The 19,546-nt window shown below is 40.2% G+C and overlaps 1 protein-coding gene and 1 long non-coding RNA gene across 2 annotated transcripts in view; one reads left to right on the top strand and one right to left on the bottom strand.

Moving 5' to 3' along the window:
* Positions 1-7,147, top strand: part of Pou6f2 (POU class 6 homeobox 2) — a 382,575-nt gene extending 375,428 nt beyond the window's left edge. Inside the window, 1 exon segment of the mRNA XM_005071806.4 lies at positions 2,755-7,147. Coding sequence (XP_005071863.1) covers positions 2,755-3,259 — 505 coding nt within the window. The 3' untranslated portion in view covers positions 3,260-7,147.
* Positions 1-18,412, bottom strand: part of LOC121143537 — a 122,070-nt gene extending 103,658 nt beyond the window's left edge. The window contains exon 1 of the long non-coding RNA XR_005880778.1: positions 18,351-18,412. This is a non-coding gene — a long non-coding RNA (uncharacterized LOC121143537). The remainder of the gene's footprint in view (positions 1-18,350) is intronic.
* Positions 18,413-19,546: the final 1,134 nt, after the last annotated feature.

Below are 19,546 nucleotides of genomic sequence, written 5' to 3'. Positions count from 1 at the left end.
AAGGTTTCCCATGAAACACACATTTTAGCAAATTTCCCTATCTCGTGGGAGGAATTTTTATAACTTGCCTGCCCAGACACATCCCTCTAAGCAGAAAGGAAGGTAGAGGGAAAAAAAAACTTTTAAATGCCTTATAAATGGGTAGTGAATCTGGCCTAACTGTGCCCACACCCTCCCTCCACATCTAAATAAATGACTGAATCCAGCCTTGGTTGTGTTTGAGTTGATCTGGGTTAAGTCTTCAGGAGCAGCCCCCACGCATGTCTGTGTGTTGCACTAATCCCATGTTTATGCATGAGGTAACGAAGGCACTCGGTAGGAGCTTTTTCCTCTTGGGCAATGCCTTAGGAATCCTCCTCCATCAGGAACAGCCAAGAAACCAACTCTAAACTCATTTAAGTGGATTTTGTTCTTGGTGATCCATGAAATGCTGTCTTTTTATCTGCTCTTTATACTTTTAATGTATTCCCCAAAGGACAGAAGTGTACTTTTCCTGCAGTTTAAGACTAAGGTTATAAATAACATCAGTATGGGGTGGTAGCTTGCAGCTCACATTTTGCTCAATGATTTTCCATAAAACTCATTGATTGTTGTTAAATACAAAAAGCACCATAGGATCCTTTCACTTCCATGGTCTCCCCTACTGTTTTTTCTTATAAGATACCTCCCTGTAGAAAATAACCTTTATTCAGTCTATACAAGGATACTACTGCTGGGAAATTTATATCAAGGCTTGTATACGTTATTCCAAACAACACGTACAGAAACATCAACGCTAACAAGCAGCATCAATGATGGGAATACTGTCTCTCCCTGTCAGGAGACATTAATTTTGTTTGGTCCTGGTGCCTTGTGATCAAGGCAGCCACAGGTTTTTATTTTGATGCCAATTTGCCATTGTTGTTAAATTCCTCTTTGGCTTATTTTAGCCCTAAAATGTGATTTTCTTTTATTGACTGAAGTACTCTCAAATGTTTCAATTCATTTATACAAACACACACGGATTCCTGGGCATCCCCAATCAGATATGCTGATTTCTTAAGTCTTCCCCCAGAAGGAAGCTATAAATACTGTAGAATGCAGACTTCTTGAAATGTTATTATCATTTAACAGAGCAGACCCCTGTACTTCGGGGCCTTTATCCCATTCCCAGTGTCTTAGTGATGCTTTTTAGAAGATATCTATCCAAATTAATTAACTAATTAATAAGCCTCAAGACACTGAGAGGTCACTCTGTGCTAATTGGCTGCAGTGACGCCTAGATGCACTGCGAGCGTTCCTATCAGAGGTACAAAAGGAAGATGACACTGATACACCAGACATCTCTTTCACCAGCTCTGTCTGTTGGTGCCACGACCTTTGAGGCCAGTTTTGATGCTATCAAGAGTTCAAGCCCCAGGCTTTTATGAAGAAGGATGACAAAATGCAGAAGGTGGCAAGTTGTCACCAAGGTAACTTTGGGGAGGCTGCCACAGGTGACAAACTCATTAATAATACTAAGTACTAGAGTAAACAAATTCCTTTTTGAACTCTGCGTGGTAGTTAAACCCTTGGCAGAATGTGTGCTGCTCATCTCAACAAAGGGATCTACAGATACACTCCAGCACTCAGATCCTGTTGCAGAGGAAGGCAGTCCTGTTCCATCCTTTTGCAAGCATTTTAAAACACACCAGGTGATTGCTTTTCAACAACATGGAACTTTTAAAAAAGAGAAAGTCTGTGCTCACTGTTGTCAATAGGAGGGACATGAATTTGGAATTAGAATAAAGAGAAATGAACATAAGAACTGGCCCCTTTTTATATTTCTCTGACAGTATGAATTTAGCACCAGAAGAACTTTTTAAAACACTCTATGTAATTTTGTCCAGGAAGCTTCATATTTTTTAAAGTAAATGTAGCAAGGAATTGCTGATGGCAATTGATATATAGAAGACCTCATTTACAGAAAATGATATCATTCAAGTACAGTTTGCAGATATCCCACATTAAACACAGCATGATGCTCCATACAAAAGTGCACCATTACACTGGATGGTGATTGGAAGGCATGAGGTGGCCTAAGCCCACCTAGGGGTGGAGTATTCCAGAGTAATTACAATGTACCCAGCTGTTTAGACCAGAACTGTAAAGTGACAGCTGGTCTATGTTTTACCTGGACAGGGAGGGATATTGTTAACTTACATATGGGGAAAATTGTTACCAGGGAGAAAGAAGTTAAAATAAGACACAAGGGGAGATAAAAAGAGAGGCAGGTAGAGGAGCTTAGCCAAGTAACCATACCAGACTATGATAATAGCTGTAACAGTTTTCAAAACCAACACAATAGAGAGGACAGCCAAATGTAAAACACGGCCATTAAGTGGAAGAATGTGACAACTGTTATCTTGAAGACCACTTTCTTGGTTAATTTCTGCCTTAAGAATTCTGAAGGTTAGGGAAATGGAGTTGGGAACCACTGCAAAGGCAGCTTAGCTCTCAGAGTTCAGAGAGAAAAGGCCTTCGAGATGCTTGCGTTTCCATAGTGGATGCCTGCCGGTGCATTTTCCCCTCCCCTGTCCATGTGCTTGGGGATCTGCATGGCTGGCATGGGGCTCGCTGGGAGGGTGGGTGCTGGCTGGGACAGGGCTGGCTACCTTGCAGCTGGCTGCTAATCTGGAGTGAATTCACCCTGCCAGGCAATCAGGCAGGCAGGCAGGAGGCCCACCCTGGCAGAGGACTCAGTGTAAGACTGTTCTTTCTCAATTCTCCCCCCAGACACACCATCCTGAGAAGCCACTTTTTCCTACCACAGGAAGCCCAAGAGAACACTATAGCTAGCAGTCTGACAGCCAAACTGAACCCTGGCCTTTTGTATCCTGCCAGGTTTGAAAAGCTGGACATCACCCCTAAAAGTGCCCAGAAGATCAAGCCGGTGCTTGAGCGGTGGATGGCTGAGGCTGAGGCCCGCCATCGAGCAGGTATGCAGAACCTCACGGAGTTTATTGGGAGTGAGCCATCCAAAAAGCGCAAGCGGCGCACCTCCTTCACACCCCAGGCCCTTGAGATCCTCAATGCCCACTTTGAGAAGAACACACACCCCTCAGGGCAGGAAATGACGGAGATTGCTGAGAAGCTAAACTATGACCGGGAAGTAGTTAGAGTTTGGTTCTGCAATAAGAGACAAGCCCTGAAGAACACAATTAAGCGCTTAAAGCAACACGAGCCAACTTCGGCAGTCCCCCTGGAGCCCTTAGCGGACTCTCCTGAAGAGAACTGCTAGACACTCCCGTCCATGGTCAGAAGTTCGGAAGCGCCACAGAAACTAAACGCGACCCTGGATCTCCACAACAAAGAAAGGAAGAAAGAAGAAAGGATTTAAAGACACCCCAGTCATCATCTCTCTTGTGTGTAAAAGACTAAAAAAGACAAAGAAAAAACTACCAAAAGGGCAGAATGGTTTATACATGTCCGTTGGTTTTCCAAAAGGAAAAAGAAAAGGAAATTTTAAATTTTTAAGCAAGAAACACACCACATGGAAGGAGTATGTGGTAGGATCGTCCCCTCCCCAAGCTGTCTCCCTAAAGCCAATTTTTTAAAGCAAACCAAATATCCACTTACTTTTTTCTGTATATGATGAAAATGTGAACACCTTTTAAGGAAAAAGAAAAAAAACTAAACCAAAAACAACAAAACAAAACCCACCATCACAAACTTGTATCTGTTCAAAGCGAATGCAAGCCTGCCCCCTGGAGGAGAGCCTGCATCCCTCCAGGGACTAAGTGCTGACCACTGCAAAACCTATTAACCAAAGTCGGAACCACTGCAAATGCTGTTGCTCGTCTACTCGCCTCTGCGTGTCAAGTTGTGTTATGAATTTTTACATTTGCACCAACAGAAAAGTAGGAAGCCTGCTTTCTCCCATCTTTCTCACCTGTGGTCTCTGCCATCAGGGCGGGCGCCATTGTTGAAATCGTTCTATATGGCTCACTCTCTACCAATTTGCTTCTTAGCAGTAGAAGTACTTATTTTTTTCACGGATTGTGTTATTTCCTTTTATTTTGTTTGGTTTTAGGTGGGGAGGGGCAACCTGGACTGTGTGCCAAAGCATTCATGGCTTTCTTCTCACTGAGTTGTAGGTTTAAGAAGGAAAATGGAGCTCACACCTCCCTTTCTTCCTTATTTCTCCACCTTCCTCTCATGTGGCTCCCGGAATCTTCTAGAAGGTAGCAGAAGTAGGATTTTCCACTCTGAGCCTGCAGAGATGCAGGAAAGGCTCCAGAATAGCCAGGGCTCTGCTGTGTGACATCAGCACCGGCAGAGGCAGTGATTGTGCTCTCAGGCCCCACCAGAGATTGCGATGTTTTTCAGTCTGCTAGCCACACATGAGGAGAGCTGATCAAAACTAATTCTGTAATATAAACATAAGCTGCACATATGGTTCAATACTTGCATCCGTGTTTTGCTTCTGTTCAAAGCAATTTCTTTCAGAAGTCTGATAGCCAAAGAAATGTTTCAAGGTTCCAGTCACACACACACACACACACACACACACACACACACACACACACATTCAAACCCACCCACCTCACACAAAGAAACGGGCCACAAAGAAAATGTCGGTGACCTAGATTGTTAGGGGCTGCTAAACACCCTGCTAGCCTTACCTTGTCTTCAGCTTACCTTGTCAGACAGTGTTGGCAGATTGGAGCTAGGGTGCAGCTGCTCTTGGAATATGTAAATGGGGCAATTGGAATTAGGCTCTGACTTTTTGACTAGAAAAGTTGTAGCAACAAAGGTTCTCCAAGAAAGGAAAACTACACAGAAGCAGATCATAAAACATATCAGAAAAGCCTTCACTATTAAAACCAGCATATTAACTCATTTTTAAAAGAGCACCCCCAAGGCATGGCCCATGAAACCCAAGAAGCCCACAGAATGGACTAACAGGGAGTATGGAAGGGCAAGGGAACTCCTAGAATCTACAAATAATTTCACCCAGGTGAAGGTAGAGGGTTCTAGCAAAGCATGCAAAACAGAATCATCAATTTGCTTGTTGTCAAAATGTAAATATGCTCATTTACTGCCAAAGGCAAATCATGAAAGGTAAAGCAAAACCCCACCTCACGTTGCCCAGTTGATTACAAATACCATCTCCTTCCCCTACCTCACTCCTCCCACCCAGGGGTTCTAGGTTTTTGTTGTGTTGGCTCCCTTGCTGGTGATGAAAATGGGACAATGTAATAGTCCCCTTAGCTGGTTCAATCAGCAATCATAAAAGTCCCAACAAGGAAACTAAGTAACAATAATCCTGGAAGTGAGAGAGGCATTAATAAAAGTGTTTCCATGCCACCAGTCTGATGCAAATTGGACCACAACCAGCCCGATCAGTGCCAACAACATCATGGTAGCATTTCACCACTGCAAAAACTGCACAGATACCAGCAACCCAGAAACAGAAAACTTTATTGATTAAAACAGATTTTGTATTCTCCTAGGACCTGCTCCAAATTCCATCAAGAAAAGCTCCCCAAGAAAAGAAGTTAACAAGATAACATATGACGGATGCTAAATGTTTAAATCTGAACCGGCAGCAGGCACATGAGGCCTGATAAGTTCTGAGATCTAAAATTGGGAGAGCATAAATAGAATAGTGAAAATATAAAATAAAAGTAATCACCCAGAGTAGACAAAAAAAAGAAATGAATTCATCCCATGGTTGTAAAACTATTCATGTGCAGTGATTTTTTTATAGTTTTATAATTTTGTATTGTTTTATAAATTATTTATATAGCGTTGTAATGCTTCTTATATTGATTTTTTTACTGATGAATTTTTTGCTACAAGGCAAAAAAGATGCCTGAACAGATTCTTAGGAATATAAACTGTACTTGGGAACACACAAGCCTTCAGGACCACACCTACTGCTTAATTTTATTAGACATTTCTTATTTCCTCTGGTAAACAACTTCATATGCCAAAAGCATCTAAGTGTCTTTTATGTTTCCATGAACTGAAGGTTAAGGTTAAGGTTGCCACCAACAAAAAATAAAAGCCACTTTGGGCATATGCATTGTATTTCAAGCTTCTGTAATCTTTCTCACATTTTTTAAATTGTCATCATCTTCATTTTCTTCATCATTGATGAAAAATGACAGCCAATATTGTATTTTACACTTGCTTGTGGGGGTTGTTTTCTCTTTCAACCAAAAAGATATTTTGAATAGTTAAAAGTTTCACTTGCCTTTGCAAGTTTTGGACTCTTTATGTCGTGATCACACAGTCACATACACAACACAACACAAAAGAGAACAAAAAAAAAAGCAGAAAGAGCTGGGGGAAACAGAAGAAAACAAGTAGAGGCGTATCAAAGAACTCAAGCTGTAACCAAAAAGAAATCCAATTGCCTTTGCTCTCTTCTCTACGCTGGACCAAAGCTCAGTATGTGTAGGTATATGCACATTGTGTAGATGGCTAAATGTTGCTGACAATCTTGCAATACTAAACTGTTCCTATTTTAAGAAAAAAAATCACAAACTGTTCATCAATGTTTTACCTCAGCACTCTACTTGTACCCAGTTAATGATCAAGCATAAAAACAATGGAGAAAAAGGAAATTGATTTTCATTTCCATGTCTGACTGTAAAATCTGTTTGGATAATATTTTGTAATGAGCTTTTTGTCATGTGATTTGCTTGTCTTCACCTTGAAATTATGTGAGGCACATTGGCTCATTTGTTGTTGAGAAGTGAATTTTTTTTGTTTTATATTTAATTATTTCGTCCTCTGTGCTGTGATCTAGACTGGTCGCCAGGGTCACTTAATGAGGCACTGCAAAGAAATCTGCTTCTCCATGCCTGGAGCAGGCAGCAGGAGAGAGAGCAGGAAAAGACTGGGTTGTTCTGGAAAAAAATCATCATGACGAGACATTGACATGATAGACTTGTGACCAAGAAGCCAAACTGGATATTGAAAAGCTCCTTACTTGTTCTATCATTGAAACCAAAGCTGACTTATCTGCACAGGTTGCTTAATGTTTAAAAAAAAACTGTACTTAATCTAGAGCAATATCTGTATGGTCGGTAAAGCTGCACTTTGTGTATTTCTTAACAGCTTCAGATCTGTCACTTTTAATTTGTACCATGAAAAATAAAGACTTGTTTGACATGAATTTGGGGGCTAACTATGTCTTGTACTCAGGTGTGTCACTCACATTATAAGCATTTATTTAAGTGTACATTAGAACCCCAACAGTTGAGAAAGGGAAATACCATATTAATTGGGAGGCTTTTCATTGAATATTACAGAAATACAACTCAAATTTGACTAAACAAGACACCATGTTTCATAACTCAATGGGAAGTCCTCGTGCACATGTCAAACACAGTTGGTTTAGTCTTGTCACCCACCTATCTCCCTTGGCTTTATTCTCAGTCTGATCCTCTATCCACCCAAAGCGTTGAATCATGCTCCTTACTATAAACAATGGTACTCGGTCAAGGTGTGCTTAAATCAAGCATTTGGAATCACATGCTCACTCTTGTCTAGGTGGGACATGGAACCCCACAACAGCAGCACCACGGGACTACCAGAATAAAAGAAGAGTCTCCCCCAAAAACAAGATGCTTGAAGATGAAACGGCAATGCGCAGACACAGCTGAGAAGCCCTGCACTCTGCTGTTTTGCCCAGCTGGGAGCCAGTTGCTGTCCAGGGCTCTGCCAGAAGACCTCTTTATGCTGCTCTATGTATTATCATGAATAAATTACAAGTTTTACACATCTAAAACATACTGGTAGGAGAAATGAATTAATTCTATTATGTAATTTACTTATTATTTAAAAGGAAGGTAGAATCATCTTGTAAAAGCCCTGGCTGTCCTGGAACTCCCTTTTTAAAGCAGACTGGCCTTGAACTCACAGAGATCTGCCTACCTCTGCCTCCTGAGAGCTGGAATTAAGGTAGTGAATCACCACTGCTCAGCCATCTTTCTTTTTTTTAATGCCAGTTAAATCCATAATATTTAAAATTCAAATTTTCCTATGTTTGGTGACTTTCAGAAAATGTTTAAGGTGCGTGGAGATCTATTTATCAGCCTCACCAAAGTCTGAGTGCCCATGTAGCATAATGCACAGCCAAAGAAACAAGCTCCAAGTATGACTTTAAAAGGAGCAAACACTGATGCCTCTGCTTCATTGGTGGCTTAAAGGAAAGAAAAAAGACAAAATAACAACAACAACAACAAAACAACCAGAGCCATTTTAAGCTTTCTTTCCATACAGAAGACTCTAAAACTACTTTATGAAGCTAGGGCATAATAGGGTTCTTTAAAAATACAGTCATTATTTAAACTCAATTATCCTGTATTCCACACGTCTTCTAAGTGTTTTATTTGGCAAAATAGTCTATGTGCTAATGATTCAAAATTAGAATTGTTTCAAAAGAAACATCATTGTGCAAAAGAAACAATTATTTCTCCTGAAATTAGAATTAGCCTATGTTTTTCATACTACAGTCTATTTTTAAAAAATCCCAAAATTAAAATGGTGATAGACTCACTTGAAAGCCAAGAAAGAAAACATGACTAAGAATCAATAGTTTAGGCTTAGAAGATGGTCACCTGTGTAGTTGGTTGTTTCTTACTCTTTGACTCTTTTTTACTTTCTTCTTTGGAAGCCCAACACCCAGCTCCCAAGTAAATCACATGGAGGTTTATTTTTTCTTATGAATGCCCAGCCTTAGCTTGGCATTATCTTTTGCCTCTGGGCTTTTATATTTTCTTTTTCTATATACCTTTCTTTCCTTCTTACTCCATGGCTGGCTGTGTATCTGGGTGTCTGACCCCTGATATCCTCCTCTCCTTCTCCCTTTCTGCTCCTCAATCTTCCTCTCCCCAGATTTCCCTCCTATTTATTCTCTCTGCCTGCCAGTCCCACCTATTCTTACTCCTGCCTGGCTATTGTCCATTCATGTCTTTATTAGACCAACACAGTGTGCTAGACAGGCAAAATAACACAGCTTCACAGAGTTAAACAAATACAACACAAAAAATGCAATACATCTGTGCATCATTAAAGAAATATTCCACAGCATAAACAAATCTTAAAATAATATCCTACAACACACCTGTGTCATTAAATTATTCCAAAAACTATTTTGATGATGATTTCCCCCCCAAGCAGCAAAAGTGAGTTTGATGAAAATCTACAGCTGGACTTACCAAGTTTTGGGTCACAGCACTTATTTTTCACTAGTAAAAATGGCTCTGGCTCCATAGTCCCGCCTTTGAAAGGAGTCCAGCACAACACATGGATTCTCAGGGAATCCATGGTCAAAGGAAAAGGTGACATTTACAGAATTATTTATTGTACTGAGTAAAAAGATGTTTGTGAAAACATAAATTATCATGATTTCTTAAAGAGGATCATGAACATAATTTGCCCTCCTTTTGGTCACTTTATGTTTGCTTTATCTATGCTATGAATAATTATTAACCGTCCAAAACAAAAGCCTAGAAACTGCCCCAATCTCTGTACACATGTGTACACATGCGTGTCCAGAATGGATGAATCATGAGGAAGCTATGGTGGTTTGACTACCAAATGTTCTTCAGCCATAGGTCACTTTAGAGGGGGTATGTGAGTGAAATATTCATTTTAACGGATAGTTGAGATAAGATTAGCTAACCTCTAAGCAGGCTAAAGAGAATGGCACCTGGACCATTAGAATGAGCAACACAGGCACACAGTGGAACCAGCGCATTGGCACGAAGAGGAAAGCAAACTGGACTTCCAGGGTGAAATCTTAAAAAGACAACCACAGAGGAGGGGAACAGGGGAAGAAAGGGGCCAACCAAGATGACTACAAATCTACAGAGGAGAACAGAATAACAGATTGCAGGCATGTAAACAGCTACCACCAAAATTCTGAAGTCCCTAAGGAAGGCAGTTTACCTTGATGAACTAAACCCTTCCATCTTCCTTCTGCTTGGCTCTGAACATGCAGAAAGGGGCCTCATCACAGTCCCTGATGTGAGAAACTTACATTCTTAGAGTCAAAGGTTTCCTCATTCTGGTATGGTGTACTACTGAGTACTATGCCCAGTCAATGAATGGTTCTTTCATTAGTATTTCTCTGTATTTATTTCTATACTTTCCTTCCTTCAACATGTGTTGACTCAAGTCCTCATTCCCAGCTCCCCTCAAATGCATGATTTTTTTAAGGATGGGAAGAAAAAAAATGAGACAATAGTTATCTCTATAATCCTCTGTATAGCCTCAGTTTATCAATGCCTCAATAACGAGAAAGGCAGAGCTGGATGAGGCATTTAGTCCCCTAAGTGGGCACATCTACCGGCCCTCCTGACATATTGATTAGCTAATCGATTTTTAAGATTTATAGAAACATACTCACTGCCAAAGTCTCTGGTCACTTCTAAAACAGTAACATTAAGCAACAGAGAGAGGTAGGTTCCCCTGTCCCAAAGGCTTCCTCTTGCCATTCATTCAAGAGTTTTAAATGCATTAAAGGTAGCCTGTTTGCCATGCACTGAAGATTATCTAACAAAAGTTACCCAGGGACTAAAACGGAATAGTTTGTAATGTCACAAGTCTGTACAAAACCTCCTCTCTCCAGTAATTGATGGAATTTTAATCCTGGGAAGGACTTCGAAAGCCATAGTTGATGCTCCCAGGCATAACTGTTGTTGGATAGTCTCTCATTGATCCAAGTGAAGTTAGAAAGTAGGAGAGAGCTAACAGAACAGGTTCCCCTAAAATCTAAGTTCAACTAAGGAAGGCATCAATATGCTGATATTATATTCTTCCTATTTGGGGATTAAAGTGAAAATGTGGTTTATTTTATAAGATGATGATGGTAGCTTGCTTTTTAAATTACATTTTCATTTAATAAAATGACAAAATAATTATCTATCTCCAAAATTACCTTTGAATTTTACTGGCTGGTTAAATTAAAAATCTACAAATCACCAATTTTCAGAACACTGAAGTTCAAAGAGACCAAGTGCCCCCACGAAGCCAGTGTAGGTGGAGAGGCAGATTCATGTCTCCCACAAGCTCATGCTGCCTCTTTTCAACTCCCATGCTTCTGAGGGGGCCATCCAAATCTAAATAGTCTATGTTCCTCTTGTGTTAAAACTTCAATTTAAAATTCCTTCCTATTTGGGGAATCTTTTCCCACTGCTTAAGTCTTGATAGAGTACAGACACCAACTCCTAGAAACCAAGGTTAAGCGTTCCTCCTCTGTCCCCTCCTTGGGAACTATGGGGCTACTGAGTTATGGACCAGACAAGCTTCTCAGATGCTCCCTCCTAGAACTGCTAACCTTGAAGGAATAGTTTAGAGGTGCCAAGTTCAGAGGATATTTTGTTGGCAGGAGAACTGAGAGCAGAAATAAAAAGAGACTACAGAGGCATCTCCCAAACCAGGCCCCTCCCTCATATGATCTTGGCTGTGCCATTGACTTCCCAGCTGTCTTGACTTCTACCTTCCCCAGCCTGGTTCTGCATGCTTCCTACTGATTCTGTTGCAGTTCACCCGACCAGGTTTCTGCTGTTTACAGCTGATAGCCCTAATCAAAACCCTCCCCCAATTAGCACTGACCTAACTACCACGAAAAACAAGGTGCTTTGCTTCCTTAAAATTGCCATTTTATAAAACAAAAATATAGAAAACTCAGTTGTTGCATTTCAGATTAGCAACAAATAATTTATATACTGTACAACAATATTAACAGTGTAACAAAGAGCATTGTTTCTAACTGAAATAAAAATTTAACTGGGCTCTATGAGTTCAGTCTGACAACTACTCATGGGCCCTACCATATCTGATTAGAGTACCTCCTACAGTACATGTAACTCACTACACAAGTATGACAGTTCCTGGTATGCTTTATTTTCTTACAAAAGAGATACACAGAAATATTGAGTTTATAATATAATTAGCTTATTTACCACTTCCCTTTCCTCCCTCCAAATTCTCCCATATACCTCCTTCTTGCTTTTTCAAATTCATGACCTCTTTATTAACTGCAAGTACATTTATGTGTATGTGTGTGTGAATGTGTATATGTGTGTAATCCTAAATACATAAATCCAAGCTACTCATTCTGTATAATGTCATATGTACATTTTCAGGACTGACCATTTGATATTGGGTAACTAACTGGTGTGTTTTTCTCTAGTAAACACTATTTCTTCCACTCCCAGAATTCTTAAGTTACGTGTGGTTTTTTTATGTAGGGCTGAAACCTCATGAGCTTTCTCTTATTCCTGGATTTTACTTCCAGAGATTCTGATTTAATTGTTCAGTTTAACCAAAATATGTTACACAACTCCTCTCTTAGTGGTGTTGAAATGTGACTAGGATTGAAAACCATTGAGCTAACAGACTTTGTTGAGCCTACTTTGATATACAACATTGATCATAGCATCTTTTGTTAAACTTCACAAGATGTACATAATCAACTTCAAGCATGAAGCAAGCATAACCTAGTCTGCCTGCATAGGGGCCACCTCACTGTGACTATTTCAGGTCACTAACTAGAAAATGTTACTAATAAAAGTTATTACTAGTGCAATGGTGACTTAAAATTGCAGTATTAGTTTAGAAGCCAACTTAGTGTTAGCTTTTCTGTCCCTAGTTCAAGTCTTCTTCCTTCCAAATGGGAGTTTTGTCAGGAAGGAAAGAAGGTCTTGTGCTTCTTTTCTCCCAAAGTCATATCTAAGTACATGGAGAACCTTGGCTCATCCAATAACTACATAAGCATCTTATTCTTGGTGGAAATTGAGTGTAGGCAGTCTGCCATGCCAAACATATAACTATAATCCTAATAATAAGAGGTAATTGGAGAGAAAATGAGGAAACACTTCATTTCTTCATTTGTTTAATTCTGTTTATAGAAATACTGTCTAACCTCTTACTACATTCCATACAAACTACTGAAAAGATAGTGTTGCACAAGAAAGTCCAACCCTCTCCTCACTGGGCTCTCACTCTAGCCTGAAAACAGGAAACAAGGGTCCCACATTGATGCAAAGAGCTAGTTGTGACAAACCTCATCATCTTCCTTCCTGCACAACATGCCCCAAGAACTATTTCCCTTCACTGATGACCCAGTGGTCACTTTTTCTTGCAGTCTCAATTAAAGAGCAACTTAGCCTTTTACATGATCTTTCCTTCCTTAGTTAAGGTATTCCTCAAACTAGAAACCTTCAGTTCAAAAGGAAGGTTTCCCATTTGTCTGTAGCAATATTGCCCCCATCTGGAAGAAGATAAATGAGAGACAAGACTGTTCTCACAAAACCATATGACTGATGTGCCTGGGACCAATGTGCACACAGCCCACCCTCATGTGGGAAGTGCTCCACTGAGCTCCCTTCTCTGCAATGACACCAACCAGTGTAATACATCTCTGCTCTAGGAGGAGCTCTAAATATTTTTCTCAGTCTGGGACTTCAATAGCTGGTCCCACCAGCTATTTATTTGGGTCTTCTTTTCTTCCTGAAAATGTTAATAAACAGATACCAATACACCCACAGTAGTAAGCATTGCCCCTAACCAATGACAATTGAATCCTCAAAGTTTCCCTCTCACCTTCTACATAAAAATTGGTGAGATTTCCAGTCATTCAATTACCCCTCCCAATATCAGAAAGCATTCTATCTAAAACAAGACTTTCCAAACATCATCCATCACAAACTCAAATCCTAAATCCAGTCTCTCCTGATTCTTCCTCTAACAAGATATTCCATGCCTCTCTGGTCTGCACTGTTAATGGCTGGGCACAAATTAATGAATCTAATTGATTTGATGGTGTGTAAATTTTTGGTGGCTTTTGTTAATGAGTTTCAGGAGTTACCTAGAAGTGATGCACAACTGTACCAAATACCTAAGACATGCGGCATGAGCTCAGTAGACAGTTGGTATTGAGGTTATTAGAGACCACAGAGATAACACACATCATGAAACAGTACAAGTATCACTTCTGAATACTTAGAAGATAAATGCTATACTTATAATTCTAACATTAGTAGTATATGTCAGCTACTGTTGTCTATAATAGGCCAGTTTAAGAGATTTGGCGAGCCTACCTAGAGCCATGAATATTGCCTTATTTGGGGTTTTATTGCTGTAAAGGAACACCAAGACAACTCTTATACAGGAAAACATATGAGACCTCAAAGGCTACCTCCACATTGATACACTTCCTCCAACAAGATCACACCAACTCCAACAAGGCCACACCTCCTAATAGTTCCACTGTCTACGGTACAAACTCCAGCCCACTGTGGTATCTTATGTATACAGATTTCATTCACTTCTCACAAAGGTTTTTGTGATGTCACAGCAAGGAATGAATGAGTAAGACCAGGGAATAACCCAAAGATGTTTCTGTATCCAGCTCCAGAGACTGAGCAACTTTTGTTATGGGTGTGAGCAAATGCCCAACAAGAAACAACTTTAGGGACAAAGGGTATCCATGCTCTCAGGCTCTCAGAGGACAGAGAAGTATGGCAGTTGGAGGAGCTGGTGACTTGGGAAGATGAATCTGAAGTAGTTGGTTACATGACTTTGGCAGGCCACTCAATGGATCCAGTCACACAATTCCTTCTGCTGCTTTCCATAGCCCTGGACTTTTATAACCTACCCAAACTGCAACCCCTGCTAGAGTCCAAGCATTCAGACACATGAGAAGGCACAAGATCAGTCATATCATCTGGAAGAGGACATTTTGACCTTAAGAATATTAAGTGTCATAGTAGTAAGGAGGGCAGACTCAGTGACTCTCTGCTGACTCTCTGCTGACCTGACCTAGTTAAGAGAATAATCCTAAGGTATGCCTCAATGACCTTTTTGTTGGGATCCTAACATTCTTTAATAACTCACTATTACAGACTTCATCATCTCAACACTTATGATGTTCAACTACATTATCTTAAACTCATATGGATCAAAAGGAAGTAGCCCTCCCTAACACTACAATGCTGTAATGAAGTGGGCTGCCCCTCATTGACATGTTTTTGGTTCTTGAGGAGGGTATTGGACATGGAAATTCTGAAGATAGTTAACAGGGTAGGCAAATTTTATATCAAAACTTAGGAGATATAATAGTACAGATGGATGTATTCAAAATGCACAATGTGATGAAATTCCTTATATACCTTATTCACACTAAAAGCATTTAAAATCAGAAATTTAAATTTTAAAATATCAAAGAACCATGCTTATTTAAGAATAGAATTATAGGTGCCAGTAAAAAAGAAACTAAAGTAAAAGTACAAATTAATCCAAAAATCAATTAAGAGCTATAAATCAAAACCAACAAGCCAGGAAACAAAGTCATTCTTTGGAGGCCAAATAAGATCAACAATGTCTGTTTCCAAGAGATCAATAATATCAATTATCAAAAAAAGTCTACGAGAACCAATGTCTGAGTCCAAGTGCTCTGCAGTCAACCAACCAACAGCTTCTCTGCAGTGTGGGAAGACCCAAACACAGACAATACCTTCAATGGGCGGGATCTACAATTCCTCACAATGGTTCTAGAGATGTCATAGCAAGAAATGAACCAATCGCAACTATTCACAACAAAAAGAGAATTTCTTTTCACTTTTTGTCTCCAAGGACTGCATCAGTTTTCTCATTGCCATGACCAATTCCCTGAAAAGAAGCAACATGTGGTACATAGGTTTTTGCTTTGGCCCAGGTTCTCAGAGGACAGGGAAGCCATATCTGGGGACTTGAGAAGATAGGTTTAAAGCAGCTGCTTACATGACTTTGGCAGGTCTCATTGCCTCTAATGACCCAATTCCTCATGCTAGGTTCCACCACAATTAGGTTTTACAACCTCATGAACAGCACCCTCTGTGAGAGACCAAGAATTCAGAGACTTGAAATGATGTGAAACCCCTCACAATCAAACCCTGAGGAGGACATTGGGACTTCAACTGCAGCAAGAATGGGCTCAGTCAGCTTTGGGCAGGCCTGGGTTAGAGACATGGTTATTAACTAGATCAAGAGTGAACACACAGGCTTCTTCAAGGACCTTTTCACTCAGACCCTTGAATTCTCTAATGACTTCAACTACTGTAGACCTCTTTATCTCCACATTTATGATACAATTCCTCTTCCTTAAAATTATATTTATGGACATCAGAACGAACATCAGACCCTGTGATGTTATGAGGAAATTGCTCTCTCTCTCAAGATTCCCAGAGTATGTTCTGTCTCATGAGTGGTATGGTGACAGGAGGAGACTCTTAACATGATAGGGTAGTTTATAACCACAAGGACAGGCTGAGGGAAGTAGCAAAGCAGGTAGGTATACTCCAAGCACATGGCGAAATCAAATTCTGTATCTTTTACAGCTAGTATATACTAACAAAAGTTAAGGTAAAGAAATAAACCAATGTACAAAATGTCAAAGATAAATGAATAGATAGAATAGAAAATAGGTGATTAAAATTTCAGGGCCCATAGAAATGGCTCCACTTCATCTTGACTTAAGGTCAAAGAGTTTTCGCCTGCCCTTGCTCTTCCAAGGTGAAACAACAAGGATGTCTAGCCTAAGATGTGAATGCAACAGGATGCTTGGCATAGGATGTGGTCAATACATGTCCTGCCTGAACAATAGAATACTAAACTTAGGATATAGTTACTTAGTGTGGTGGCTACATGTCCTGCCTAAACAACAGAATACTTAACTCAGGAAATAGTAACTTGATGTTTTAGGTACTGAGAAGGTAATTATGCTTACCTGTTCTTTGTACCTTGGTAAAGAAGTCTTTTGCCTTCTCCCCTCTCTTTAATGGGGGTATAAAAAGACTGTGCACAATAAACATGGGCAGTTCAGTGTTCACTGGATGTCCTCCTGACTCTATTCCATGTCTCTGTCCTTTTTAAAAATATCTTTAATTTTTCTGCCTGCCATTTCTTAATCCACATGCTTCCCTCCAAACACAGACTAGACAAATAAACCAGGTGGGACCCAGCTGTTGTGGTACCCTGGATGTGGGATACTACAAAAAAAGCAAATACAGAAACTAAATCTAAAACAATAAACAATAAATCAAAATCCAGGCACCAAACCCAACCCGCCAGGAAGCAAACTCATAATGTTCAGGTCAGTGGAGATCACAGATTTTCAATTCCAAAGACAGACAATAAAATAAAAATCCCAAAATCAACGTCTGAGTCCAACTGCTCTGTCACCAATCAACAATGTCTCTTTAGTGTATGGACATGATCCAGGCCCAACTAGTATCCTATATGGGTGGACTACTATCATTTCTCACAATGGCTCCTTGTGAAGTCATGAGAGCCATAGACCAATCACAGCTAGCCAAAACCTATTATCAATTTCTTGTTCTTTTTATGGCTTCTTCTAAATCCATACCATTTAACTACTTAATAGAGGTAGAGGTTATTTTGGCTTAGGTCCAGCATGGTGGTGGGCTCAGATGCTGCAATGGCAGCGGCGAATGAGGCAACTAGTTTCACTGCACTGACAGTCTCCCAGGTCTCCCAAGGACCCACTGCCTCTATCCAAGCCATACCTCCAAGGATCCCCTAACTTCTCAAACAGTTCTGCATAAGGGGAACAAAGGATTCAAACACACAAGACAGTGAAGGACATATTACATTCAACCAACGACAAAGACCTTTTACTAGTAATGACAACTACTAACAAAGATAATAATAGACTCAGGAAGCTTTGTGCTTCTCTGGGTGTAGACACAGATTTTTACTAGTTAGGAAGTGAGGTAGGGTTCTTTAATGGCGTTGTGACTTGGACTCTAAAATTCTGTATGCCACTTTACTTTTAAGGACCTCATCATCTCATCTCTGCACTCAGGGTATTGGATTGCTTTTGTTTTAAACTTAGACTGATGGTTTTAAAGGATGTGATCATCACAATGACACTGAGATGCTGTAACAAGATGCTGCTATCCAGGGCATGTGATGAACACCTATGGACCTCAGAGGAAGAAGCTTCATCCCAGCTTTCCCATAAGACCTTCATCTGATGTCTTCAGAAATCCTAGATAGTGGTTGATGGTTGAAGTATTATTGGGAAAGTCTTGTCATTCCAGAATAGTATACATGAAAAATGTTGTGTTTCTATGGCCATGGGAGATGAAGCCATGCCATTCTTGCCTTCCAACAAAATGCCTTGGTTTGCATCATTAATAAACTGGGGAAATTGTAACATGAGGTTTTCTGGCCCAGTTGGTCCTTCTGCCCTTCTGAAACACACAGAGACTATATTAGTATAAATCTGTTGATCAGTGACTTGGGCTTCTTATTCTTAACTCATAACTACTAATCTAAAGTATTTTCACGTGGTCTTATCTTACCAGGGAAAGGGTCCAGACCTGTTACTCCTCCCGTGTCCACATGGTGACTGCTCCTAAACATCTCTTCAAAGAAGAGAAGAGAGTGATTTCCTGTTTGTCCCTGCTTATATACTGTTACTGCCCAGCTATGTCACTTCCTGCCTGTCTGTGCAGACCTCCAAACCTCTATAGTTAGTGACAGTTTCTGCCCAGCTATGTCACTTCCGGGGATCACATAATGACTCCTCTCTGCCTACACTTCCCAGAATCCTCATTATCTCCTAGTCCTACCTATCATTCTGCCTGGCCAATCAGTGTTTTATTCATCAACCAGTAAGACAAACATATACACAGAAGAACATTCACCATCACGAAACAGATTTCTTGTTTTGTTGGCTATGGTGATGTCAAGATTAAGCTACCAAGAGATGAAGGGTGGTAGGAGGGCTGCCTTTTCTGTTACTCTGTTTTTGTCCCCCACATGTTCCAGGGAAGGACTGAACTCCGTCCTTTGTTTATTTGTTTTACATTCTGTTTCTTCTGTTACATAGTTTTTCATACAAAACATTGGCTCTGATTTCACTTTCTGCCATGCATGGAGACACACTGTCCAAACTGCATAAAGATCATGAAAGTATCACCTAGACGATTTCCTGCAAGGTTTCCACTTTGTCACTAAGCGTCTGTTTTGAGGATTGAGAGATAGAAAACTCCTAGCTGTTCCTATGGCTTAAGCTTGGTTTGTTCCCTGCCATTGGTGTGTCCTAATAAACTATCATCTGCTTGCATTCCTCTTTGTAGTAGCTTCTGCCTATCTCTCTGCCTAGTCCTTAATCTGGTTCTTGTCCTTTCCTCTTCTCTCTGCAGTTGGACTCAAGTCTATACTTCAGATCTCAGATCCAGGCTGCTTCTTTAGCTCCTTGGTAGTTTGACTTATATTCCTCCTATAGTCCCTATAGTCACTGCAGACTCTTGTTTACATTTCTATGTCTGCTGTGGCCTCTTAAGCCTTTAAAGTAACTGTGTAACGTATGGACAGATATCAAGCAAGCAAGGATGCAAAATGAAAGGAGAAAGAAAGAAGAGACACACAGAGAGGTAAACAGACAAACAGATAGATGATAGATTTACTATATATGTGAATGAGTGCTAATATTCCTAAGTAAAATTGGATTAACAAAGCTGTTCACCTTAACAGAGGTTAACAAGGAAAGTGG

This window comes from Mesocricetus auratus, unplaced genomic scaffold (assembly GCF_017639785.1).
Source record: "Mesocricetus auratus isolate SY011 unplaced genomic scaffold, BCM_Maur_2.0 Super-Scaffold_100013, whole genome shotgun sequence".
NCBI lineage: Eukaryota > Metazoa > Chordata > Mammalia > Rodentia > Cricetidae > Mesocricetus > Mesocricetus auratus.
Note: the sequence above shows the minus strand (reverse complement) of the source record. Positions and strands in the feature narration are given on the sequence as shown.